This window comes from Phacochoerus africanus, chromosome 1 (genome assembly GCF_016906955.1).
Source record: "Phacochoerus africanus isolate WHEZ1 chromosome 1, ROS_Pafr_v1, whole genome shotgun sequence".
Taxonomy (NCBI): domain Eukaryota; kingdom Metazoa; phylum Chordata; class Mammalia; order Artiodactyla; family Suidae; genus Phacochoerus; species Phacochoerus africanus.
The window spans coordinates 213,502,235-213,529,741 of NC_062544.1; the positions used below are offsets into that span (position 1 = coordinate 213,502,235).

Below are 27,507 nucleotides of genomic sequence, written 5' to 3' on the forward strand. Positions count from 1 at the left end.
TCTCTTGTCCCTGACTTTGAGTTGGGAGAGCTTCTATCAAAGCACAATGCTGTCTTTGATAGAGATAAATATATTTTATCATGTTAAGGAAGTATACACCTATTCTTATTTTATTAAAAGTGCTTACCAAGGAGTTCCCGTCATGGCTCAGTGGTTAACGAATCCGACTAGGAACCATGAGGTTGCGGGTTCGGTCCCTGGCCTTGCTCAGTGGGTTAAGGATCCGGCGTTGCCGTGAGCTGTGGTGTAGGTCGCAGACGCGGCTTGGATCCAGCGTTGCTGTGGTTTTGGTGTAGGCCAGAGGCTACAGCTCCAATTAGGTTCCTGGCCTGGGAACCTCCATATGCTGCAGGAGCGGCCCTAGAAATAGACAAAAAAAAAAAAAAAATGCTTACCAAGATTAAGCTGTTGAATTTTTCAGCGTTTATCAGGGTAATCATATGACTCTCTTTTGAACTATTAACATGGTAAATTAAATTGATAAAGAGTTCCTAATATTAAACAATTCTCATTTTTCTGGAAGATAACCTTTTTTTAAAAAATTACGTGAATTCTTCACATACAGAGAAAAACCTTCTTATCTGAACTCTTGTCTCTGGGAGAAAAAAAGTGCAAATATGAAAAAGCTACTCATCACGTGCTGCTGTTCCTTCAGTAGATCCAAGCTGACCTATATATGGAACACCTGAGCCCCTAAGGTTGGAAAGGCACAGAAAATGGCCCAAAGGAAACCCCTCCCCATCCACACAAAGATGAAGCTTTGCTTAGCTTAAGGTCAGACAAGGGGGGCTCCTTGCCTGAGGATGGTCCCAGAGCCCCACCCAGCCTTCAGGTGAGTCACTCCCACCTCTCGGGGTCACCAGTCAATTCTGTTAATGATCTGAGATCTGTTTCTCAACTTCTTTCACAATACTGGGGGCCCAGGGCCAGCACCCCTGGGGAGGGAGTGCGGGAACGGGAAGCAAGGAACAGAGGTCAGGGTCACCTGGGCATGGTCTGTCCTTTGAGTTCCTTGGGAAATGGCTTTCTGGGCTCAGCAAGGGAATTTGTACTCATGGAAAGTAAGAGACCTCTGTCTACAAATCAAATTCCTGTGATCACCAGTCTGTGTCTCTGGCTCTGTCCTTAACTCTGATGCTGTCTTTCTAGCTCTCTCTTCCCAGCCTGGGTGGGTCCTTGCCCCCAGGTCTCTGGCAGCAAATCCCCGCTGTCCACTGGGTGTACCCCAGCAGCCTAGGCCACCTGGGTGGAAGGCACTGCCCAGGCTTCCTAAAGGCTTCAGCTGCTTTGTCCCTGGAATGCAGCAGGGCTTGCTGAGACAAAGCCTAAAAGTAACACACCAAGGCAGGCGCCATGGCAAAATTTACGTAGAACCATAAGAAACTGTCAGTAATTAGCTGATATTGGCATTCCAAAAAAAAACAAAAAAAAAAAAAAACAAAAAAAACCCCCAGCATTTTTACGTGGTTCAAACACAAAGCACTGCCTTTGAGACTGAAATACTCACAGAACCAAATCTGTGGTGCCACCTAGTGGTCAGAGCAAGCAAATGATGCCTGTTCCATTAATCATGGAGGTGCCGTTAACAGTAACATCTTCTGGAGCTCCCCCTACTGGGGATGGGGATTAGAGCCGGGGATTACTTAATGCTATTGTGGTTTGTGGTAATAATTACTTATTTTTACATACAACAAACAGCTCTTCTGAGGTCAGCAGGTAGGTTTTATTTTCGTCATTTTACAGGTGAGAAAAATGAGGCTTAGGGGATTTAAGCAAGTGATGCAGAATCACACAGCTGAGGGAAGCCGACCTAGATCACACCCTTCACATTCAATGGTTTCCCTTCTCACTTTAGGGAGAAGATGAGGCTTTTAAGCTGGAGATCAAAACTCAAAGGTCCTAGCCAAGGCTGATCCAGGTGTGCACCCCTGATGTCTGAGCCCTTCATGTCCCATGGCAGCAGAAGATGTCAGTAAACCATTAAGGTAGGCCATTATATCGATATTTTTTTAAAAACTGTATTAAAAGAAAAAAGAAAACTGTATACTTAAAAAAAGCATTAATCAAGTAATTGTCAGTTTAGTGGAGTTCACTCTGGAAAATTCTGTCTAAAACTTAATCAGGATTTGTGTAGTTTGAATTAAGTGTTTTTCTTAATAGTTGATTTAAAATGCTCTGTCAATTTCTTCTGTATAGCAAAGTGACCCAGTTTTATGTGTGTGTGTGTGTGTGTGTGTGTGTGTGTGTATACATATTCTTTTTCTCACATTATCCTCTGTCATGTTCCATCACAAGTGACTAGATAGAGTTCCTTGTGCTATACAGCAGGACCTGTTGCTTATCCACTGAATTAAGTGTTTTAATTCAAATCTTCCTTGGGGGTAAAGTGTCCTTTGCATCAAGTCTTGTATCCAAATGGTAAGGTCCAAATACTCCCTCCTGTGATGTCATCTTCTGCTTCCTTCCCTCCTTTGCCTGGGGGCCAAGAGAAGAAGCTGCTTTATCAGGCAAATAGAGGAGATGGTAAAGCAGGTAGGACGGCCCCCACCCAACCAAGGCTCCTGGGCCTGGTGGCACAGAGAATCAGGAGGGCACCACAATGGCCAGTCCGTGGGGCACTGATCAGAGCCATCCTGGCTGGAGAGGGCTAGGGCTCTTTCAGGGGACTTACCTCTAAGACATTAGAGCTGTGCGGCTTTCTAAAAATTCCAGTGTTATTTTATAGCTGGAGCACAGAGGGAGGAATCAGCCTGCTCAGGGTCACTCACCTATTTAGCTGGTGGCAGAACCAAGCCACTACCCAGACGCAGGTGCTGAATTCCCATTCCCGCTCCTTCCAGCCCCTGGATGAGAAAGGAAACATTGCTACTGCAACCGACCTGTGACTTGTGAGCTAGGAAAACCACAGCAGGACCTGAGCCAGGATCTCAGCTCTTCCTGAGTCTGGACCACCTGAGAACTCTGTCTCCCACTCCATGTGAGTGCAGGGCCGAGAGGAGGAACTGTGTGGACCATTTCAGCACAGGCTCTGCACCTGACTTCCAGTTTCCTACAGGCTAGTCCTGATTACAGGTGTTACAGTGAAGAGGAGGAAGATGAAAGAGGAGGTAAGGGACTGGAGAAAGGGGGTCCTGACCAGAGAAGAGAAGGCGTCAGGGTTGCTTGGTTACATCTTCAGGCTTAGGAAAGGCTCTCATATCTGGCTGCTGTTTCTCACGTAAGCTTTTTGTATCCCTATGAACTTTTTAAGCTGTGCACATGTATTACATTGATTAAAAATATAGATTAGGAGTTACCATCGTGGCTCAGCAGAAACAAATCTGACTAGGAACCATGAGGTTGCAGGTTCGATCCCTGACCTTGCTTGGTAGGTTAAGGATCCGGCGTTGCCGTGAGCTGTGGTGTAGGTTGCAGATGTGGCTTGGATCTGGTGTTGCTGTGGCTGTGGTGTAGGCCGGTGGCTACAGCTCCAATTAGACCCCTAGCCTGGGAATTTCCATATGTCATGGGTACGGCCCTCAAAAAAGACAAAAAGACAATTAATAGATAGATAGATAGGTAAAAGCAGGAAAGACTTCAGTTAGATACAAGGTAACTGGTAACTACTGAGATGAGAACCCCAGGGCGGGAGAGGTTCTGAGGGAGGGGCAGACAGCACCCTGAAGCTGGGTCAGAGTGGGGGGAAATGAGCCCTTTTCTGTACTGTATTTAGTCCTTACGATTTCTGGTATTTACTGTATGTAAATAATTTCTCAACAAAGTAGAGTTGGCTTTCTTTTTTTTTTTTTCTTTTTCTTTTTTCTAATGTGAGGGCTACTATGAAACACGAAAGGGAATACAGGGGAAGGGATTCTGCTCAAGACCTTCAAAAAAACATTTGCTGTAGTGAGAGCAGGTGAGCCTCCCTCAGGAGGCTTCGTGTAACACTCCGCCACGAGTCGCCAGCCTTCAAGCTTGGTCCACAGCTCCAGGCCTGGGCAGGAACCCAGTGGGACCCGGGAGGCGGCGAGACCCCCAGTGGCTCCCTGACCTCTGCCCTGGAGCCTATCAGTTCGGGGCGCTCACCCCGCAGAGGGACCGGGAGCGGCGGGGAAGGGAGCCTGGGCCCCCAGGCATCAGTGACCTCCTCCGACTGGCGGGCAACCCTGGGCCAATGGCCTCTCCCCCACTTGCAGAATACAGAGATGGGGAGGGGCGCCCGCCCCTGGACTGTTTCCAGGACAAAGAGCGCAGCAGCGGCGGGGGTGGCGACAGCCTGAAAAGCACTGGGTCGCGGTGAAATTGACCCTGCTTCTCCCGCTCTGTTTCCCAAACCAGGCCCGCAGAGCCTCTCCGGGGTGCCTTTCCCGCCCGCCCTGCTCCACCCCAGAGAGCAGGTCATCTCAGCCATAGAGAGCCCCACCCACAGAGAATTCAGAAACTGAGTGACAAAGAAGTATGGCCTAGAAATGTTCTGCTTAATTGTCCCTCCTGCTAAAAAGACGGCTCACCAGGCGTGGCTCGCCAAGGAGGACGCTGCTAGGGGGGGTGAGATGGAACGCGGGAAGGGAACCGACCAGTCACTGCCCGGCTTGCCTCGGCCCAAGGGCCGCCGGGGACCCTCCATCGTCGTCGTCCTCCCCCCCCCCCCCCAACGTTGCCGCAGCCCGGACCGCAGGGGACGCCTCGGGTGGCCCCGCCTGCGGGCGGGCACGCTGGTCTGCAGCCCTCTGCACCATACCTCCGCCCCGCCTGGCGCACTGCACGCTGTGCCTAATTCCCTGGACCAGACAGACAGGCAGCCGCGCTGAGGACACGCTGCCTGGCTCCAGTGCTCTGTCCTGGTGGCTCCGGACCCACCCCCTGCGCGGACTCTTGCGGGGCCGGAAGCCGCTGGCGGGGGCAGGTGCAGCCAGGAACAGCACGCGGTGAGTCGGAACAAGGGCTGGGGAAGAGTTCGTAGGGCGGGGGTGGTCAAGTGGGGAGGAGGAAAGGGCAGGAAGAACGGCAATTGCTTCTACCTTTGCCAGCTGCCCAGAGACCAGCAGAGGCTGGAGACTGGGAAGGCAGGCCGAGCAGTTATGGCCCCACATTTTCGTGGGCAACTTTCCTCAAACCAGGGTCCGCTGGCCCTGAGCACTGACCTGCCCCAGCCTAGGGGAAGGGCGTGGTGGCGTTTTCTTGGGAAGGGGAAGGGAGTCTGTGTGTACATGCCATTGGAGAGCTCTAGTTTTGGACTCGGAGGCCTAAATTTGAATCCTATCCCACTACTGTGTTTTTGGGCGGTTCCCTAACTTTACTGAGTTTCACTTCCCCCATCTATAAAAGAGGCATATAAGGAAGCTACCTCCAGGGTCCCTGGTGAACATGAAACCAAAAACTGCAAAGGGCTGAGCCTGAAACCTATGAGCAGGGACAGATCACACATAGCGAAGAATTGCCACTTCTGGCCTTGTGTGGTGCACTTTGGGCAGGCCTGCCTTCCAGAAGGGTAAGAGGATGGCTTCCCTGCCCAGAGTTGCATGGAGGCACCGACAAGGGCAAAAGCGCTGTCACCATGGATGCTCTAGGCGATCTTGCCGCACTCTGGTTGGTGGCTTTGCGGGACTTTGCTGTGGGACCCACGATATGGTGAGGACAGTTGTAGCTTTCCTCGAGGAGCACATCTCTCACCCTTCCTTTCATGCCACTTTTCACCCACAGACACCTTCGCCTCAGGAAACTGGGAACCAGGAGTTCTCAGTGCAGCTCAGCAGTAAGGAACCCAACTAGTATCCATGAGAACTGGGGGTTCAATCCCTGGCCTCACTCAGTGGATTAAGGATCTGGTGTTGCTGCAGTGAGTGGTGGTGTAGGTCACAGACATGGCTGAGATCTGGCATTTCTGTGGCTGTGGCATAGGCCAGCTGATTTGCCTCAGTAGCCTGGGAATTTCCATATGCTACGCTATGTTTCAGCCCTAAAAAGAAGAAAAAAAAACAAAAACTGGCAACCACTGTCAAAATTATTTGGAAACTCTCAGCTGGCAGAGCAGAATTTCCATTTTGCAAGTGGGAACCATGAGGTCATGAATGATTAAATGACACACGGCAGTTAACTGGGATACCTTGCTCTCATCCACTCTCCCGTATGTGTGTTTAATGCTGTATGTTGCACACTCTGTTAATCAAAGGATGAACATGGGTGGGTTCGGGCAACCAGCGAAGGAGGCACCAGGGTCAGCCATTCCAGTGCCTCCAGGATGGGGCACCTGCTGGGTGTACTATAGCCCCCAGGGTCGAAGGGAGGATGAAATGCGATACTAAACAGGAAAACGGACTCAGGAAAGTCACTCTCACCCTCTGCGCCTGAGATGGACCCCAGAGTTTGGAACCAGATCCTGTCCTTGGACATGGTCCTGGTGTGTTTCAAGCCAGAGAAGACGCCTTTGGCCCTCGCACCCGGACCTTCTCCAGCACTCCCGCCCAGGCAGTCTTTAGACCCTGCTCCAAGTACCGGATCTAGAGAAGGAACCGAAACTTGGGCCAGCCACTCTTTTCCATAAGCAGCAACTCAGCAGTTTTATCAGGGGGAAGTTTGTATGAACTTCCTTAGAAGTGCCACATGGATGGCTGCCATTCTGGACCGTGTCCGTGGACGTGTGTCCCCAGAGCACGCTACTGTGCACACAGTGGGCACCAGCGAAAGATGGGGCACCAAGAATGGCCCCAGCCTCTGACTCAGCAAGAAAGACAAGTGTCTCTGCTCACCCTTCCTGTCCTCTCTGCCCTGGGGATCTCTTCCCCAGCTTCCCCCAGACCCCCGTTCCTGTGCCCACAGCAGCGGTTTCCACTTCGCTGTACCCCTGCCACTGAGATGATCTCTCCCAGCTCGCTGGTCTCAGACATCAACACGCATGCAGGATGCCCCTGCCTGTGGTTATCAGCAGCTGCTCCGCTTCCCCACAGCGGCATCTCCGCAGCCCTGAGCGCTATCCCTTTATTCCAGAGCCTCCGGCTCCTCTCGTCGTGAAGACACCTGGCAGGCTTTGGAAACTGCAGAATTTGGACCCCCACAGGGCCGCTCAGTGTGATTCTGTCATAAATGAGCAGCTTGCATCCTGATTGGGTTTAGGTGAGGAGCTGTCCTGCCCATGGTGTTGGCTCCACCCACTAGAGCAGCCCACTAGGGACGGCCCCAGGGTCCTTTCCTCAGGAGGCCTCAGCCTGAACCAGAGGGGGTAGGTCTCTTTCTGGAGAACTCCTGCGCTATGCCGCCACCTCTTCCAGGAATCTCCAACTCTGTCCTTGATCCTGGCTGCAGCGTGGGCCTGTCTGGGTGGACTAGAGGGGCTGAGATGGAGCCAAATGGATCCCAGAACCAGGTGACCTCAGCCCTAGAGGATGGAGAAGCAATAAGATGGCACCCACATTGTGTGGCGCCATGCAAGGCCTGGCATAGGGTGCTGCGGAAATGGGCAGCTTCTTGGGGCTTCAGGCAGTTTTGTTTTGTTTTTTGGTTTTTGGGGTGTTTTTTTTGTCTTTTTGACATTTCTAGGGCCGCTTCCCGTGGCATATGGAGGTTCCCAGGCTAGGGGTCTAATCAGTGCTGCAGCCAACGACCTATGCCACAGCAACGCGGGATCCGAGCCACATCTGCAACCTACACCCCAGCTCAAGGCAACGCCGGATCCTTAACCCACTAAGCAAGGCCAGGGATCGAACCCTCAACCTCATGGTTCCTAGTCGGATTCGTTAACCACTGAGCCACGACGGGAACTCCCAGGCAGTTTTTAAAATCAGTTTTCACAAAGCCGGAGGTAGGTGCTATTGTTATCCTCATTTTACAGATAAATTACAAATTGAGATTCACAGAAATTCAGTGCTCTTTCACCATGACGGAGCAAGGATTGGAAACAGGGGTCTACTCAGGGCCAAAGCTTGGCTTAACCTCCATGTTGTAAGCATATCCCACAGAGGAAGCAATGTGAGCACAGGCACGGCTGAGGTGATAATGCAGAATAGAGGTGACTGCAGAAAAATGCAGTGTTTCTAGAGCTCCAAGCTCTGTACACAGAGAGGTGAGAATGTAGGCTAGAGAGGATACTGGGGACCGTGGAGAGCCTGGTATGTTACAATCTGGAATGTGGACTTGGTCTCGGGTATGGTGAGGGCCTGACGCCCCCACCCAGAGGTTTTATGCAATGGCTCTATCTGGCTGCAGTAGGAGGGTGGGTGGAGGTGGGGGAGGGAAAGCAGAGAGGTGAGTGCAGTCTTGCTTCTCTATATTTTTCTCATTATGCACATATAGAAAATGATGCCTCTTGTGTAACACACTGGCGTGATAAAGGAGGGGACTGCTTGCAGCTAGAGGCCCTGCATGGCCACCTTCGGGGCTGAAGATTCTCAGGCAACATGTACCCCAGGGTAGTGCCAATGAAGGATGAAGAACAAGTGCTGGATTCAAAGGTTGTTTAGAAAGCAAAACTAATGTCCCATAGGGAAGGGATGAAGATGCAAGGTGACCCTTGAGTGTCTGGACTGATTAACTGGAAAAACTGGTTCCTTCTCGGCTTCAGGGACCACATGGTCAGGGTTGGGTCAAGGGAAAATGATGCATTCTTTTTGGCTGCCCTGTGATTGAGGGAGGGGCAGAAGCCCAACCGTGAGTGGATCAGGGCTCTGGAGTCAAACAGACTGGGTCCAGCCACAACTGTCATCAGCCTACTCGTTCTGTTGCCTTGAGCAAAAAACCTGATCTCTCTAAACCTATTCATTTGTCTATAAAACAGGGGTAACAATAGAATTATGAGGCTGTTACAAGTTAAATGAGATCATGTACAGTGCCTGGAATATAATAAGTATCCAAAGATGGCAACTCTTTTATTATTTTTATCTATAAATCTGAAGCTCAGAAAAGAAACAATCTAAGAAATCATCAAAAGGACATTGAAACCATGGGAATAAATGAGGCAACCCAAGAGTATGGATGATGAGGAGGGAGCACTGACCTTTCAGGGGTGGGCAGAGGAAGAGGTGCCTGGGAAGAAATGGTCAGAGCAGAAGGAGGGAAGCCATCAGAGCCTGGCACTGCAGAAGCCACATGACACAGCTACACTGCGATCCTCTGTCCCACTTCCTCCTCCCTAACAGAACCTGATGTTTGGGTGAGCGGTCTCCTCAGGATGCCTATGCTTCAAAGGAGGCAGCTCACAGCCCCACCTCCAAACAAGGAAGCGAGTCCTCACTGGAAATCCCATTCCCCTTGCCAGTGATTGGTTTAGGAAGGTCTCCTTGATACCCTTCTGGCCAATGGGACTTAATGGAAGGTCTGCTGGGGGACTTCTGGGAAAGACTCCTTTGACTTAAAGAGATGCACGTGCAAATCAAAACCGTAATAAGATACCACCTCACACCCACTAGGATCAAAAAGCCAGATACCAACAAATGTTGCTCAGGACGTGGGGAGTTCAGAACCCTCAAACAGCTAGTGGAAAGCCGCTCGGAAAACAATCTTGGAGTTCCTGTCGCGGCTCAGTGGAAATGAATCTGACTAGGGTCCATGAGGACTCAGGTTCAGTCCCTGGCCTTGCTCAGTAGGTTAAGGATCCTCATTGCCATGAGCCGGGGCGTAGGCTGGCAGCTATAGCCTCTGAGCCTCCATATGCTGCCAGTGTGGCCCTAAAAAGACCAAAAAAAAAAAAAAAAAAAAAAGAAAAAGAAAACAATCTGGCAGCTCTGCAAATGATTAAACACAGAGTTATCTTATGACCTAATAGTTCAACTCATAGGTATATGCCCAGGGAAATGAAAATGTTAGGTCCACACAGAAACTTGTATACAAATGCTTATCACAGCATTCTTCAAAATAGCCAGAAGATTCAACTCAAATGGTCATCACCAGATGAAAGGATACACAGATGTGATACAGCCACATAATGTAATGGTATTTGGCCATATGAAAAGAATGCAGTACTGATACCTGGTAAAAACATGGATGAACCTGGAAAACGTTATTTTATTTATATATGTATATAAATATAGTATTTATATAAAATAAATGTATTTTATATTATAAATATAATATTTATATAAATATACATATAATTATATATGTATATTTTATATGTGTATATATGATATACATATAATATTTATATACATTCTATAACTATATATATATATTGGGGGAGCTTTGCCTGCCGCATGCAGAAGTTCCCAAACCCGTACCACAGCAGTGACAATGCCAGATCCTTAACCCGCTGAGCCACCAGGGAACACCAGAGTTTTTGTTGTTGCTGTTATTTTTGAACAGTTAAGTACTTGAAACACCATAGGGCTTAATACAGGGAAGCAGGTGCTTACATAAACTTCGGAGGTGCTGGATAATCAGGCCCAGGCTGACTCTCCAGGAATGGTTCCTCGAAGCTGCAAAACTGACCCGCTGTTGAAGCGACTACCTCTGTCCCCCTGACAGGAGAGTGGGACCCAGGAGGCTACTCCTGGAACTACTGAGCTCAAGAACACAGTGCACTATTTGTGATCCGGGGATCAGAAAGCCGTAGCCAAACCCCCAGAGCTCCCCGTCAGCACCCGCGAAGCTGGTGAGTGAGCCTGGAACACTGCTGCAGCAAACGTACCCATCTCCTTGACCTTCTACCGGAAGAAAGCGGGAGGATGGTCTTCACTTGACGTCCCCCTTCCAGCTCATCTGAGGACCAGCTCCCGCCTCCCTCTCAGATCTTCTATCTGGAATCATTTCTCCTTCTGCCTGATATATATTTGTGTACCTGTCTATGTGCACGTGTATCTCCTTTCGGATGTTCTGAGGGTCTGCTTGTGAAGGTCTTCAGTGTGGGGTTGCCCTCATTCTTGAGTTATTTTACCCTAAACACAGAAGACAGACCCGTAGTGATTTTCTCCTCTTTTTTTCTTTCTTTTGTTTGTGCGTTTTAGTCCTTGTGGGAAGGAAGGCACCTTGTATCTGGACCTTTGACAGTTCCCTTTCCCCCCAGGGTGGAGCAGACTATGGGGCAGGTCTGGGGACCAGGAGCTCCTCCAACACGGAGATGGTGAATGAAATCAGAATGAGGGGCCAGGGGGGGAAAGCAGGTGAGTGTGCAAGGGCGTTTCATTGCTGCGACAGAGGTAGTCATGGGCCACGAAACTCTGGGAGGCCTCGGGGACGAGCACAAGGGAAGGGCGTGCTCATCCAGGCCACAGCCCAGAAGGGCACCTGACCCCTAGGAGGCACAGGCAGCGCCCACACAGCCCCTGTGTGACCCACATGTAGTTATTATTTCTTTCCCTTTCCTTTCTTTTCCCTTCCCTCCTCCCTCCCTCCTTCCCTCCCTTCCTTCTTTCAGCCACAGGTGCGGCATATGGAGGGTCCCAGGCTAGGGGTCTAATCCAAGCTGTAGCCACCAGCCTACGCCACAGCCATAGCAACACCAGAACCGAGCAGCATCAGCGACCTGCATCACAGCTCACGGCAACACCAGACCCCTAACCCACTGAGTGAGGCCAGGGATCGAACCTGCACCCTCATGGATGCTAGTCGAGTTCTTAATCCACTGAGGCATGATAGGACCTCTCTTTATTTTTATTTTTATTTTTCGTAGTTATTTTCTTTTCATATATGAATAGTTTCATCCTTTAAGGCCTACTGCCTACTGATTCCAAATGGTCAGAGTTCGGTACTAGAACTAGAAGCCAGCAGGAAAAGAATCTAAACCGGGAATCAGGAGTTCCCGTCATGGCGCAGCAGGAAAAAATCCGACTAGGAACCATGAGGTTGTGGGTTCAATCCCTGGCCTTGCTCAGTGGGTTAAGGATCCGGCGTTGCCGTGAGCTGTGGTGTAGGTTGCAGACGCGGCTGGGATCCCGCGTTGCTGTGGCTGTGGTGCAGGCTGGCAGCTGTAGCTCTAACTGGACCCCTAGTCTGGGAACTTCCATATGCCGTGGGTGTGGCCCTAAAAAGCAAAGAAATAAAAAAATAAAATAAATAAACAGGGAATCAGTTACTAAAAATCATTAGGTGCAGTGGAGGACTGGGCTGGAGTTTGGACCTCCTTTGAACACCCAGAAGTGACTCAATGGAGGAGTTACCATTTGTGTGACGATCAGGCCAATGTAAAGGCTACCTTGGAACTCAGTATAATTTAGTTCACACAGCACTGTTACTGAGAGTCAGAATGCATTATGATGCCACCATACCTGCAGTTACCCCAAAGCTGGCCTGGCCACTGGAAAGCAGTTGCAGGAAAACCCCGTGTCTTCATAATCTCATTTGCCAGGAGCAAGCAACGGAAACTGCAGAAATATGACCTGTTTCACATAAGCTTTCTTTCTTTCTTTCTTTGCCGCCCTGCAGTATATGGAATTTCTAGACCAGAGGTTATATCGAGCCACAGCTGCGACCTACGCTGCAGCTGCAGCAACGCCCGATTCTTAACATGGTGTACTGGGCTGGGGGTTGACCTGTGTCAGTGCTGCAGAGATACTGTCAATCCCAACCTAAATTCTAAATTTACAACTTAGAAAAAAATTCTAAATTTTTAAGATTTTAGAAAGCAAGGGAGTTCCCATCATGGTGCAGTGGAAATGAATCTGACTAGGAACCATGAGGTGTTGCAGGTTCGATCCCTGGCCTTGCTCAGTGGGTTAAGGATCTGGCGTTGCCGTGAGCTGTGGTGTAGATCAGTGTCAACAGCTCCAATTCGACCCCTAGCATCGGAACCTCCACATGCCACAAGTACGGCCCTAAAAAGAAAAAAAAAAAAAAGCAGTAATTCCTCACATCCACTTTCTAAATTCTTTTTTTTTTTTTTTTTAGGGTTGTACCCATGGCATATGGAAGTTCCCAGGCTAGGGGTCGAATTGGAGCTACAGCTGCCAGCCTACACCAGAGCCAAAGCAACACCAGATCCATGCCACATCTGTGACCTACACCACAGCTCACGGCAATGCTGGATCCTTAACCCACTGAGTGAAGCTAGGGATCGAACCCGCAACCTCATTGGTCCTAGTCGGAGTTGTTAACCACTGAGCCACGATGGGAACTCCCTGCTTTCTAAATTTCTTAAAACCTAACTTGTGTAACCCAACTTCAAAGAATCTTTGAAATGTAGGTTTTTGTTTCCCAGCTTTTCATAGTGTAGGAAGACACTATAGAGGGAGACGGGTCTTGTGGAAGGGGTCACTGTCATCAGACAGCAGGCAATGTAGAGGCCTGAAGTGCCCATTTGAGTTTGACAATTAGAAAACCAAGGAGGGGAGTTCCCATCTTGGCTTAGTGGTTAATGAACCTGACTAGGAACCATGAGGTTGTGGGTTCGATCCCTGCCCTTGCTCAGTGGGTTAAGGATCCGGCATTGCCATGAGCTATGGTGTAGGTGGCAGACATGGCTTGGATCCTGCATGGCTGTGGCTGTGGTGTAGGCTGGCAGTTGTAGCTCTGATTCGACCCCTAGCCTGGGAACCTTCATATGCCGCAGGTACAGCCCTAAAGAGACAAAAAGACCAAAAAAAAAAAAAAAACACCAAGGAGACTCTTGAGAGGGCTGTGTCAGGGCAGTGGTGCCAAGAAAAGCCAGACTATCTTGGGTAGAACAGTTGATAAGACATGAGTAGTGATTTCAGTGAATGCTGATGGTCGAGTTGTCCTGTGAAGGGAAGGAGAGAGAGAGGGCACATGCACATCCAGTTTCAAGGAGAATTTTGGTTGCTTGTTTCTGTAAGAATGGCAAAGAGTCAAACACGTTTATGGATGGAAGGGGAGGAAATAGATGCAGGATGGGTGGAAAGCGTGCAGCTGGTGGGAAGGAGCGCTCCTGTCATAGGGAGAGATGCTCATGATACTGCCAAAGGACAAAAGCCTATTATAAAGCAAACACTGTATGATTCCTGTTTTAAAAATATATTAGAAAAAAATAGAGTAAAATTTAAAAATAAAGTAAAATAAAAAATACATTAAATACTTTAGGAATTCCTGTTGTGGCTCAGCAGGTTAAGAACCTGACTAGTATCCATGAGGATGCAGGTTTGATTCCTGGCCTCGCTTAGTGGGTTAAGGATCCAGCATTGCTGCAAGCTGTGGTGTAAGTCACAGATGAGGCTTGGATCCCAAGTTGCTGTGGTGTAGGCCAGCAGCTGCAGCTCCAATAGGACCCCTAGCTGGGGAACTTCCATATGCTGCAAGTGCAGCCCTAAAAAGAAAAAAATATTAGATACTTAAAAAACACTCACTGAGAGTTCCTGTTGCGGCACAGTGGAAACAAATCCGACTAGTATCCATGTGGATGTGGGTTTGATTCCTGGCCTCATTCAGTGGGTTAAGGATCTGGCATTGCCATGAGCTGTAGTGTAGGTTGCAGACTCAGCTTAGATCCCACGTTGCTCTGGCTGTAGCTCCGATTGGACTCCTAGCCTGGGAACTTCCTTATGCCATGGGTGCAGTCATAAAAGCAAACAAACAAAAAAACCACTCACTGAATTGTCACATAGCCCTCATAGAGACAAAACTCAATTCCACTGTTGCAAAGGCTGCACCACTGAGATGGAGCAGCCCCAGCCAGTGGCATCGTGTTGGACAGAATAAGAGTGGGCGAGGGTGGGACAGAGGACAGCAGACCTATACTCCTGCAGGCCATGTGGCCACATGCTGGCATGTTCCATAGGCCTCATGCTCAAGACATGGTCCCAGCTTACCTGCTCTCCCAGGCACCAAGGAGCCATCTGCCAGCAGTTCTTCTTGAAGCAGCTGCAGAGGCTGAGGCATAGCATCTCCCCATCCCATCCACCCTCACCATTGTGGAGACATCCAGGTTCCTCATGGCAGTCTGTGGCCACATCCTGAAAAAGCACTGATGTAATTGCAATACAGTCCCCTTGTTCCCTGTCCCCCCACCCACCCAAATCACGACCACAAAAATTCACTGACCAAGGCTGACTCCTAAGTCCATGACCTCCTTGAAAATAACTTGATATGACTTAAACTAAATTGGATCTTCTCAAAACCTGTCTTCTTTCTCAACATGGCTATTTCTTTTTTCTTTTTTTTCTTTTTAGGGCTGCACGAACAGCATGTGGAGGTTCCCAGGCTAGGGGTCCAGTTGGAGCTACAGCTGCCAGCCTACGCCACAGCCACAGCAACACAGGATCTGAGCCACGCCTACGACCTACACCACAGCTCACGGCAACACCAGATCCTTAACCCACTGAGCAAGGACAGGGATCGAACCTACAACCTCATGGTTCCTGGTCAGATTTGTTTCTGCTGTGCCACAACAAGAACTCCTCTTTGTTTTTTTAATTGTAGTATAGTTGATTTACAATATTGTATAAGTTTTAGGTATACAGCAACTTTTTTCAGTTATGTATTTTTTCAGATTATTTCCCATCACATATGTGTATAATGAATTTTGATATCCATATATAAATTATATGTATGTATCATATATGTGTAATTCAGTGTATAAGATATTGACTATAGTTCTCTGTATTTACAGTAAATCCTTGTTGCTTATGTATTTTTTGTATAGTAGTTTGTATCTGTTAATCCCCTAATTTATTCCCCTCACTTTTCCCTTTGGTCACAAGTTTGTCTTCTATGTCTGTGAGTCTGTTTCTGTTTTGTATATAGATTAAACTGTATTATTTTTTAGATTCCACATATGGGTGATATCATATGTATTTGTCTTTGTCTGACTTCCTCCACTTAGTATGATAATCTCTAGGTCCACCCATCTTGCTGATGATGGTCTTATTTCATTGTTTTTTATGGCTGAGTAATAGTCTGCTATGTATATATATATATATGTATATATATATATATATATACACATCACATCTTCTTCTATGTATATATATATATATATGTATGTATGATAATCTCTAGGTCTCTAGGTCCACCCATCTTGCTGATGATGGTCTTATTTCATTGTTTTTTATGGCTGAGTAATAGTCTGCTATGTATATATATATATATGTATATATATATATATATACACATCACATCTTCTTCTATGTATATATATATATGTATATATATATATATACACATCACATCTTCTTTATTCATTTACCTGTGGATGGATACTTAGGTTGTTTCCATATCTTAGCTATTGTAAATAGTGCTGCTATGAACATTGGGGTGCACGTATCTTTTTCAAATTAGACTTTTTGTCTTTTCTTGATGTAGGCCCACAAGTGGGATTGCTGGATCATATATATGGTAGCTCTGCTTTTAGTTTTTTAAGGAACTTCTACATACTGTTTTCCACAGTGGCTAACCAATTTACGTTTCCATAAGCAGTGTAAGAGGGTTCCCTTTTCTCCACACCTTCTGCAGCATTTATTATTTGCAGACTTTTTTCTTTTGTTTTTGGCCATGCCCATGGCATGTGGAAGTTCCCAAGCCAGGGACTGAAACTGCGCCACAGCAGCAAGCCAAGCTGCTGCACTGACAATACTGGATCCTTAACCTACTATGCCACAAGAAAACTCTTATTTGTAGACTTTTTTTGGGCAGGGGGTGCCTTGCCTGCAGCATATGGAAGTCTCCAAGCCAGGGTTCAAATCTGAGCCACAGCTGCAACCTAAGCCACAGCTGTGGCAACGCCAGATCCTTAACCCACTGCAACCGAATGGGAATCAAACCCGAGCCTTAGCAGCGCTAAGTTTGGCCTCATCTTCTATCTGAAAACTCTACTCAAAAAGTTGGGATACGCACTGGCTTTGGAAAAATAGTCTGCACAATTCAGTTGCGAAGTTTGAGCAGAGGCTGCAAAGCGTTATTTTAAGCTCTATGAGGTTTTAGTATCAAGAGTCTCCTTATCAACATCTGCCAGATTCCTGTTCTGTTGCTTCACTTGTCTCCTCTGTTATAACTTGATATCATACCTGAGAACAATAGCTGCTTAAGGTCAGCCTTTAAAATAGTCAGGAAGTTTCTATTGTGGCTCAGTGGTAATGAGCCCAACTAGTATCTATGAGGATGAGGGTTCCATCCCTGGCCTAGCTCAGTGGTTAAGGATCTGGTGTTGCCCTGAGCTGTAGTGTAGGTTGCAGATGCAGCTCGATTCTGGCATTGCTGTGGCTGTGGTGTAGGCTGGCAGCTGCAGTTCCGATTCGACCCCTAGCCAGGGAACTTCCATATGCCACAGGTGAGCCCCTAAAAAGTAAAAAATTAAGGAGTTCCCGTCATGGCGCAGTGGTTAATGAATCTGACTAGGAACCATGAGGTTGCGGGTTCGATCCCTGGCCTCGCTCAGTGGGTTAAGGATCTGGTGTTGCTGTGAGCTGTGATGTAGGTCACAGATGAGGCTTGGATCCCGCGTTGCTGTGGCTCTGGCGTAGGCTGGTGGCTACAGCTCCAATTGGACCCCTAGCCTGGGAACCTCCATATGCCGTGGGAGCGGCCCTAGAAAGGACCAAAAAAAAAAAAAAAAGTAAAAAATTAAGATAAAATACATATCAAAGTCAGGAAGTCAGGGAACAGTTCCCATATGTATTTCTGAAGAAGCAACAAACATGTTGTCAGACTTGTTTTTCTGTTCACCCCAGATAATGTATTAGTATTGATAAGAAGGTCCATCGTGCAGTGGGCTCAAATTCCTGCTGATCTTTGGGTCAAGGGAGTGAGAATTCCCATCAGGAGGAGTCTGTTTGGGCTGCTACCACAAGATACCACAGACTGAGTGGCTCATAAGCAATAGAAACTTGTTTCTCATGGTTCCGGAGGCTGGAAGTCTGAGGTGAGGGTGTCAGCATAATGGGGGCCTTCTTCCTGGTTCCTAGCCAGCAACTTCTCGCTGTGCCCTTACATGGTGGAAGGGATGAAGAAGCCCTTCTGTAAATGTGTGATGTCTCTTTTATAAGAACACTGATCCCATTCATGAGGGCTCCGCTCTCATGACCTAAGGCCCCACCTCCTGATACCATCACGTCAGACATGAGGACTTCAACATACAAATGTGGGAAGAGGCAGGGCACAAACATTCAAACCATCACCTTCCAAAAGGAACGTTCCAGGGTGTGAAAGTTGGAGGACGTGCCTAGGGACAGTGGGGTCAAATGTAGTTTATTTTTAGCAAAGAAAAATGGATGGAATCCATGGAGGTTCCTAAGTTTTCAGAAATGTAAGACAGGCTGCCATGCTTGCTTATGGATAGGAGATGCCGAGTAGGGTGAGGCTGTGAAACCCAGGTTTGGAAGGTTCCCTAGTCCTACTTGTAAATGTCATCTTTAGTCACATAACAAAATGTCTTATTAGCAAATATATTTTAACAGATGTCATATTTAGACACTTGGCAAATATGATTAGCAAGTAACCAGGTTACTCAGCAGAGGCCTCAGTTTCCTCATCTGTAAAATGGAAATAATGAGACCCACTGGCCCAGACTCTGGAAAGGATTAAATGAGATATGCATATAAATTCCTGGTACATTAGCAGGCACTTAGTAAACAGGAGCTATTATTAACATTCTCATTGTGTGTAGACCCATTCTGAGTTTGTTCAGACCACTGAACACAAATTTACATTATAATAACTAATAAATGTTTTCCTTAGCAGATGCAGATCTGTGGGACCAGAATAGCCTCTGTAGCAGCTGAAGTCATTCTAGGCTCTGGCCCGGTGTCTTGGCAGCAATTTGATATGAAGTTGGCAGCCAGGATGCTGTGGGGCAGCCTCAGCCTGCTCCGCCTGGTGTGGTGTCTCCTTCCACAGACAGGCTACGTGCACCCAGATGAGTTCTTCCAGTCTCCTGAGGTCATGGCAGGTAAAGCTCCCCATGTGTGGTTAAGATAAGTTGCAGCAATGTCTGGTTGAGTTGATTGGATACTGAGTGCCAAGGGAGAAAAATGTCTGTGCAGATAAGCAGTAAATCCATGAGCCTTTCTGGCATTAAAACTTAGGAGTGGAGGAGTTCCCATTGTGGCTCAGTGGTTAATGAACCTGACTAGGAACCACGAGGTTACAGGTTCGATCCCTGGCCTCGCTCAGCAGGTTAAGGATCTGGCGTTGCCATGAGCTGTGGTGTAGGTCGCAGACGAGGCTCGGATCTGGCGTTGCTGTGGCTGTGGTGTAGGCCGGCGGCTGCAGCTCTGATTAGACCCCTAGCCTGGGAACCTCCAAATGCAGGGGGGGCGGGGGGAGTGGGGAGCTGCACAAGAAATGGCAAAAAGACGAGAAAAAAAAAACTACTTAGGAGTGCAGACTTCATACCTCCTTTCTGAATGGTGACGTTCACCTTCTAAATTATATCAATTGTGTGTAGACCCATTCTGAGTTTGTTCAGACCATTGAACAAACCAATGAAATGCCACCTCTTTGATGTTTTCCCACTTATACCAACAGAACAAAAGCTGTTATGGGCTTCTCAGTAGAAGGATTTTAGAATCCTCAGTGTTTGAAGAAGCTTACATAGGGCTGTGAGATAAAATAATGAAACTTTCTTTCTGTAGATGTGGGTGATGGCTGACGGAAGCCAAACCTAAAATGCTCCCTTGTTGGAACCTACCTTCTAGGTGGTATAGAACACATCATGAAGATGGGGCCAGAGACCTTGAGGTTTTTCAGATACTGTGGTCACAAGGCTTCCTCCTCTTGGTTCAAGATGACTGCTTGAGGTCTAGCCATCAAGTCTAAAACTGGCCACCAGAGAAGAGATGGGCATGCCTACTCTCTTTAAGGACATATCTTTTTTTCATTTTTTTTTCTTTTTTCAGTCACACCTGTGGCACATGGAAGTGCCCAGACCAGGGGTCAAATTGGAGAGCTGCAGCTGCTGGCCTACACCACAGCCACAGAAATGCTGAATCCAAGCTGCATCTGCGACCTGCACTGCAGCTTGGGGCAACAGCAGATCTTTAACCCACTGAGCGAGGCCAGGGATCAAACCCGCCTCCTCACAAACACTGTGTCGGGTTCTTAACCCGCTAAGTCACAATGGGAACTCCAAGGGCATATTTTATTTTATTTGTCTTTTTGCCTTTTTTTAGTGCCGCTCCTGCGGAATATGGAGGTTCCCACGCTAGGGGTCTAATTGGAGCTGTAGCCACCAGCCTACGCCAGAGCCACAGCAACACAGGATCCGAGACACCTCAGCTCACGGCAACGCCGGATCATTAACCCACCGAGCAAGGGCAGGGATCGAACCCGAAACCTCATGGTTCCTAGTCGGATTCGTTAACCTCTGCACCACGATGGGAACTCCCTAAGGCCTATTTTAAAAGCCACACACTTTTTGACATTTTCCATCCCACTGGTTAGAATGCATCACGTGACCACCCCTAGTTGCAAAGGGAAGATAATAAATAATAGTCTGACCAAATGGCCAGCTAAAGAAAATAAGAAGGAGAGAAGATATATTGGGGAGGCAGCTATCTCTGCCACAAAGCTCAACAGATGGATTTGTTTTTAAAGTTGAGAGGTCCAGTCCTCTTTTCTACCCCCTCCTTTTTTTTTTTTTTTTTTTATCTGAGCCAGCCAGAAGTAGCCAGATTGATCTGATCCTAGGTTTTTTGTTTCCCTTTTACCTTCTGACATAGAGAAAGCAAACCAAAAAGAATAGAGGAATAAAGAGGAATAAGGAGGAGAAGCAAAGAGCCCTAAACAACCAGCCATGTTATCACCTGTGAGAGGTTGTGGGGCTTGGAGCTGAGATGCAGAAATTAAGAGTTTGTTTTCTTTGGAGTTCCTGCTGTGGCTCAGTGGTTAATGATTCCAAGTAGGAACCATGGGGTTTCGGGTTCAATCCCTGGCCTCGCTCAGTGGGTTGAGGATCCGGCATTACTGTGAGCTGTGGTGTAGGTTGCAGACACAGCTTGGATCCTGCTTTGCTGTAGCTCTGGCGAAGGCTGGAGGCCGCAGCTCTGATTGGACCCCTAGCCTGGAAACCTCCATATGCCACGGGTGTGGCCCTAGAAAAGACAAAAAAAAAAAAAAAAGAGTTTTCTTCACCCCACCCCTCAGAGCTCTGAGACAGTGAGGCACAGGGGCACAGACTAGCTCCAGGCTGCAAGTAATTTCATGAGTACATGCTTCTTATTTTAAAAATTAGGAATTGGAGTTCCTGTTGTGGCACAGCTAAAATGAGTCCAACTAGTATCCATGAGGATGCCAGTTTGATCCCTGGCCTTGCTCAGTGGGTTAAGGATCTTGCGTTGCTGTGAGCTGTGGTGTAGGTCGCAGATGCAGCTCGGATCCCATGTGGCTGTGGCTGTGGCTAGCAGCTGTAGCTCTGATTTGACCCCTGGCATGGGAACATCCATATGCTGTGGGTGTGGCCCTAAAAAAAAGGGGAAAAAAGAAAAATTGGGACTCATAGACAAAACTAGTCACTTTTGACACAGTTGCTCATTCCTACCCCTCCCCCACCCCTGCGCCCCTGGTTCCCGTTCACACGCAGAACAGTTGTAATCAGGGAGATGCATTTTGATTCTGCCTTTGGAGACTTTAGAACTCCAGTGAGAGGAATGGAGTCTTCCCCTGTTCCTCCCTATACTCCCTGTCCACACTGTCACCTCACTGCGCAGGTCGGGGGCCTGGGAAGGGCAGAGCTTCCCCATTCATTTCTATTGCTGAGTAAACCAGCACAAACCTCGCAGCCTAAAACTGTTAGCTCACATTTCTGTAAATCAGAAATCCAGCCTGGGCTCTCTTCTCAGAGTATCACAAGGTCTGGGCTGGGCTGACTTCTTGTCTGGAAGCTCTGGGGGGAAATCTGCTTCTAAGCTCATTCTTGCTGTTGGACGAATTCAGTTTTTTGAGGCTATGGGACTAAAGTCACGTTTCCTTGCTGGCTGTCAGCTGAGGGCTGCTCCCAGCTCCCAGAGGCCACCAACATTCCTTGCCAATGCCCCCTCCATCTTTTTTTTTTTTTTTGGTCTTTTTAGGGAATTCCCAGGCTAGGGGTCAGATCAGAGCTGCAGCTGCCGGCCTACACCACAGCCACAGCAACTCGGGATCCGAGCCACGTCTGCAACCCACACCGCAGCTCACTGCAACACCAGATCCTTAACCCACTGAGCGAGGCCAGGGATCAAACCCGAGTCCTCATGGATGCTAGTCGGGTTGGTAACCCACTGAGCCACAAGGGGAACTCCCCACCTCCATCTTTAAGCCGGCAAATCCTTCTCATCTCTGATGTCCTCTTCTGCTACCAGCTGAGAAGACTGATTTAAAGGAATGCTGTGATTTGTCAAGGCCATCTGGCCATCCAGGTGATCTTCCTATCTTAGGGTCAGCTGTCGCCTGCAACATACCCTCATCAAAGGAGTAAAATCTGTCATCTTCATGGTCCCAGGGATTGTGTGGGGCATGTACACAGTGGGGCTGGGGAATCTTGGGGACCACCCTAGAATTGTGTCTTCCATATTCTCTGAGCTTAGACCTCTCTCACCTCTGCTTCTCTCTCTGCAGAGGATGTCCTGGGCATAGAGGCTGCACGGCCCTGGGAGTTTCAGCCCAGCAGCCCCTGCCGCACAGTTGTCTTCCCACTGCTGACCTCTGGCTGTGCCTTCTGGCTGCTCAGGCTCTGGGAAGAGTGGGGGCCGTGGCCTGGCCCAGTGAGTGGCTATGTGCTGCTGGTGGGGCCCCGGCTCCTCCTCACCACCCTCTCCTTTGCCCTGGACGTGGCCGTGTACCACCTGGCCCCACGCTGGGGGGCGGAGCGCTGGAGCGCCCTGGTCCTGCTATCTGGTTCCTACGTCACCCTGGTCTTTTACACAAGGACCTTCTCCAATGCCATCGAGGGACTGCTTTTTGCGTGGCTGCTGGTGCTGGTATCCCCCCGTGTAGCCTGGAGCCCCACACCTGAGAAGCCTGCTCCAGGCCCGTGGTGGCGCAGCTGGCTTCTTGGGGGCATCGTGGCTGCTGGCTTCTTCAACCGGCCCACCTTTCTGGCCTTTGCTCTGGTCCCCCTCTTCCTCTGGGGTACTTACGGACCCACAAACCCCAGCTTCAGGTCGCTGACCAAGGAAGCCCTGGTGCTGCTCCCAGGGGCGGCCCTCACGGCAGCAGTGTTTGTGGCTGTGGACAGCTGGTATTTCTCCAGTCCATCGAGACCCAGAACCCTGGTCCTTACACCTGCCAACTTCCTGCGTTACAACCTGGACCCTGCAAACCTGGCGAGGCATGGCACACACATGCAGCTCACTCACCTGGCAGTCAACGGCTTCCTGCTCTTTGGGGTGCTGCACGCCCATGCCCTGCAGGCTGCGTGGCGACAGCTGCGAGCCTGCCTCCAGGCCTTCGCAAGGGTGGGCTTCCTAAGAGCACTGGATGCCTGGTGCCTGCAGGACAGGTCTCACCTCCTGCTCATCTACTTCACACCCCTGGCCCTGCTGTCTGCCTTTAGCCACCAGGAGGCTCGGTTCCTGATTCCCCTCCTGGTCCCCCTGGTCCTGCTTTGTAGTCCACAGACCCAGCCTGCACCCTGCAAGGGCACCCTCGCTCTCTTCAATGCCCTAGGGGCCCTCTTCTTCGGCTGCCTGCACCAGGGCGGCCTCGTGCCTGGCCTGGGGCACCTGGAGCGGGTGGTTCATGCCCCTGTGCTCCCGCATGTGTCCACCCGCTACACACTCCTCTTCACCCACACCTACATGCCCCCCCGGCACCTCCTCCACCTCCCTGGGCTGGGGTCACCAGTGGAGGTGGTGGACATGGCTGGCAGTGAGGACTGGCTCCTGTGTCAAGCCCTGAACAACTTCACCAGACAACCAGCCTGCCAGGTGGCGGGTGGGCCATGGCTCTGCCGCCTTTTTGTGGTGACCCCTGGCACCACCAGGCCTGCGGTGAAGAAGTGCAGCTTCCCCCTCAAGAGTGAGGCGCTCATCTTTCCCCACTTGACCCTGGAAGACCCACCAGCCCTGTCCTCCCTGCTGAGTGGGGCTTGGAGGGAACATCTGAGCCTTCACATCCTGGAGCTCGGGGAGCAGCCTGACAATATGACAGCAGATCCACTGCCTGGGACTCAGCCATAGGTAAAGGCGTCCCTCCACCTGCTACCTGGGTGGCTGGGCTAGGACAGAGCCCTGATTCTCCTCCTTTCCTTTCCCTTCCAGAATTCCCACCATTGCCTCTCCTATGCACAGCCTCTGACCACTCAGCCTTCTGGGGAAACTGATACCCCATTTCCCTCAAAGACCAAAGAGAGGACCAGTCACAGTCCTGATGCCAAGGGCCCCAAAGAACCTGGTATAATCAATGATGCCAAATGTCTGTTCCTGCCCTACCCCTTCCAGCCACTGTGATGTTGAAATACGTAAATAGCACCTGGTTGTGAAAGGAGACAGCAATCTCCTAATGACGTCCTGAATGACTTCTCCTAGCCCCTCTAGGATGCCTTAGCTCTTGCTGTCATGACAGCCTTTTGGCCTCTTTCTCTTGGAAGGAGGCAGCATGGTGATGTAGAGAGCGGGGGACCTGGTTGCAGGCCCTGGTCTGCTCTTGCTGGCTACATGGTAAGACAGCCCCTTCCCCTCATCCAGCCTCAGTTTTCATCTCTACAGTGGATCAGAGGGTCTTTGAGGTGTCTGCCCCCCAACACTGTGTTGTTCCTGGGCCTGCAGCGCACATCCCCTGGCTAGATGGGCATGTCTCTCCCAAAGCTCTAAGCAGAGAAGTGGGTGTGGTGTATCTAACTGCACTTCGGTGCCTGCTGTCTCAGTACTTATTACCAAAATGAGTAGTTCTGGAACACCCCTGGCCCCCCACTCCTGCAACTCTCTTCTTACTCGTGTCCCAGAAAGAGGTGGTAGGACATTTCTGCATCTCCTTTGGGGATCAGGGAGCCCAGATGTTCTCCCTCCTGGGTTGGCCCCAGTGGGAATGAAGACATAAGGCTCAGTATCTGGTGGTGCTTGAGCACAAACCTTAAACGTGGTCTGGTCCCTCTCCAAGCCCCCAGCTCCTGTCTGAAGCCCCTTCACAGGACGGAGAGCGAAGTCCATACCAAATCCACGCCTGCTGCCCTGGTAGAAGCCATCACACCTGGGCACATCGCTCCCCACAACACAGCCCGCTGGGAATGTGAGAAGTGGTGGCACTAAGCTTGTCCTCGTTCTCCCGCCATCTCATGAGAACAAGAGACAACCAGGCCGAGAGCAGGACGCTGGAGGAGCACAGGCAGGAGACACACTTGTGCAAGTGACCAAACCTGAGTGCTTTTCTAGGCCTGCCCTCTGCTAGCTAAAGTCTTGGGTCATCTTAAAGGCCCTCCTAGGCAGGCTGCTCTGCAGCTGCTGCTAGGGTTCTAGCGCCACACCTTCCTTGGGACTCCAAGGGAAAGAAAGTCAGTGTCATGCTGGTCAGTGTTCTCTGGGGGCAAAACAGCCCTGATCTGCAGCGTTTGTGATTTCTGTGGTGTAACACGCTCACCATGGCCAATTGTTAACTACTAAAATGATGTTACTGAACTAAGCTGGGAGGAGACGCCAAGGACCACACTTGTGGATATTTCCCTCTTTAGTACCCGTTCAGGATAATTCATTGTTCTTGTGGTTCACGTTTCTGCTAGCAACTTCGGATTTGTCTCACCTGTAGTGCTTAGCATCATCTCTGGTACCTGATAAGCACTTGTTTACTTGTTTGGCTGCAGCCAAAGGCCTTTCTGCCCAACATTTAAAAGCCAAGTGCCACCTGGAGATCCCCCAGACTCTAAGGTCTCAAATTCCTCTGGGCTTCTTGGGACTTCTGTCTCTTCCCTCCCCCAGTTGGGTTCATGACCTCAGAATTCCCTGGAGGCGCTGTTGGTGTAACAGCTCTTCCAGATTGTAGTGGTCTGAGCTCTAACAAATTTGTCTGTAAAGTGTTGGTATCGAGACTTGTGTGGCATCAAGGGGTGATTAGGAACTGTCCTGCAGGATAGTGGAATGAGTTGCTTCCCTGCTTCATTTTCTGGCAAAGCTTAGAAGAGCCTGGAAGGCATGCTGGGAGATGGTTGCCATGGGGAATGGTGGGAAGAATTTGGTTTCCTTAGTAATAGGGTAACTGGTGGGATGACAAGCGCTGACTACAGACACTGGACGCTTCTCTAATGAAGAGGGGAGGCATCCAAACCTGATGGAGCAAAAAGGACCCAGTTTTCTTTCTGCTCTGACTCCTACCAAAATGGAGGGAACTTGGTTCCTACACTCTTCTTCCACAAAGAGTAAACAACTGTTCCTTCTCTTGCCTGCCTTCCTTTCCTACAAAACGGCCAGTTTGCCCAGAAGCATCATTGGTCCCTGCACTCTTCTTTTTGTCTCTGCCAGTCAAGACCCAGCTGCGAGTGTGCTTGTTTATGTTGAGGGCTGGGGTTGGGCTGGGGACTGCTAACATTCTGTTGCTCTTATACCCAGATCCAGAGAATAGTGAGTGGGACTGCCTGATGAGGCACACAAGGCAATAGAATGAACAAGCTCCCTGGGCTCCTTGCTGACAAGCTCAAAGGAGAATCCAGTGAGTTGCCTCTGGTCTGGGGGAGGGAGCACAGGAGGTGGGATGCCAAGCTAGAAGTTGGGTCCTTAGGAGAGTGGGACACTGACCTCAGAGAGGATTAGACACAAGCACCTATGATGGGAAGATTGGAGGGTGATGTGTCAAATCAGAACTCTGACCATTAGGAAAATGGAGGACAAGCTGCTCTCGCTTCTCTGTGATCAGGGTAGTTCTCTGGCCCTCTCTACCTCCCTCTATGGCCATCAGAAAAACCAAAGTAAAAATTGTTTGGTTGCCAGCCTAAAAGCTTCTCCTGAGGCTTAGAGCTTTCTCCCTTGCATGATTAACTGTGTAGCCAGATCAGAGATAATCAGCATATACAATGGACTTGTTAGTCATGGGTCTGTTAGCTGGAGCATAGTCTTTAGAATATATCTAGACTCTCTTAAGGACTAGGAATCCAGGTAGCTTTTCCATGGTAGGCAGTTGTCTGTCCTAATGCCCTGGTGATGGTGGTAGCGGTGGCAGGGAAGGCAAGCACTGAAAGTCAGGCTAAATGCCTTGGAGAGCTGTGATTAGGGTCTTGGGCTGTGTTCATAAGTCTCTCCTGTGTACAACTTACGGATCCTGCAATTCCTCATGTTAAAGTGGCTGTTAAGGGGTGGGATAACCCACAGAGAATGCAATTAGCAAGTACCAGTACAGATTATGTACTCAATATGTGTTAACAAGTATTACCTGGGCCCATGGTCCCCAAGAATCCTAATCCACTTTGACAGAGAAGTATCACACTCATTCTGAAACCATGGGTAATGAGTCAAATCCATTTCACCTGCCTTCACTAATCGAGTTTTTTTTTTTTTTGCTTTTTAGGGCCACACCTGTGGCACATGGAGGTTCTCAGGCTAGGGGTCGAATTGGAGCTACAGCTGCCGGCCTACACCACAGCCACAGCAGGATCTGAGCCATGTCTACAACCTACACCACAACTCATAGCAACACCAGATCCTTAACCCACTGAGTGAGGCAGGGATCGAACCTGCAACCTCATGGTTCCTAGGCAGATTTCGTTTCTGCTGCACCACAATGGGAACTCAAGATCGTTTTAAGACTTGCATCTCCTTC

General features: G+C 49.2%; 1 protein-coding gene and 1 long non-coding RNA gene across 5 annotated transcripts; one reads left to right on the forward strand and one right to left on the reverse strand.

Annotated features, from left to right (window-relative positions):
- Positions 1–2,281: 2,281 nt before the first annotated feature.
- LOC125132341 (uncharacterized) lies at positions 2,282–4,780 on the reverse strand. The gene is made up of 3 exons (XR_007136212.1): positions 4,721–4,780; positions 2,769–2,843; positions 2,282–2,475 (listed from the first exon to the last, which is right to left on the reverse strand). It is a non-coding gene; the product is annotated as an uncharacterized LOC125132341 (long non-coding RNA).
- Positions 4,781–4,791: 11 nt separating this feature from the next.
- On the forward strand, positions 4,792–27,265 carry PIGZ (phosphatidylinositol glycan anchor biosynthesis class Z). Of its 4 annotated transcripts, none has more exons than XR_007136209.1 (4): positions 4,797–4,907; positions 18,532–18,739; positions 22,384–24,159; positions 26,304–27,265. XR_007136209.1 is itself a non-coding variant. In XM_047789447.1 (4 exons), exons 2-3 carry the CDS (start codon positions 18,532–18,534, stop codon positions 23,943–23,945), a joined length of 1,770 nt encoding a protein of 589 aa, XP_047645403.1. In that variant the 5' UTR covers positions 4,797–4,907; the 3' UTR covers positions 24,027–25,379. The 4 variants fall into 4 exon arrangements, 3 of the variants coding, with proteins under 3 accessions (XP_047645394.1, XP_047645403.1, XP_047645386.1); XM_047789447.1 differs by lacking the exon at positions 26,304–27,265 and having other exon boundaries at positions 22,384–23,945; positions 24,027–25,379; XM_047789438.1 differs by lacking the exon at positions 26,304–27,265 and having other exon boundaries at positions 4,792–4,907; positions 18,529–18,739; positions 22,384–25,379.
- Positions 27,266–27,507: the final 242 nt, after the last annotated feature.

Excerpts from the sequence above, each read along its gene's own strand:
- PIGZ (XM_047789438.1), top strand. The coding sequence starts at position 18,532 with ATGCAGATCTGTGGGACCAGAATAGCCTCTGTAGCAGCTGAAGTCATT. Across the intron at positions 18,740-22,383 it reads GTCTCCTGAGGTCATGGCAG|AGGATGTCCTGGGCATAGAG; the intron begins GTAAAGCTCCCC and ends CTCTCTCTGCAG.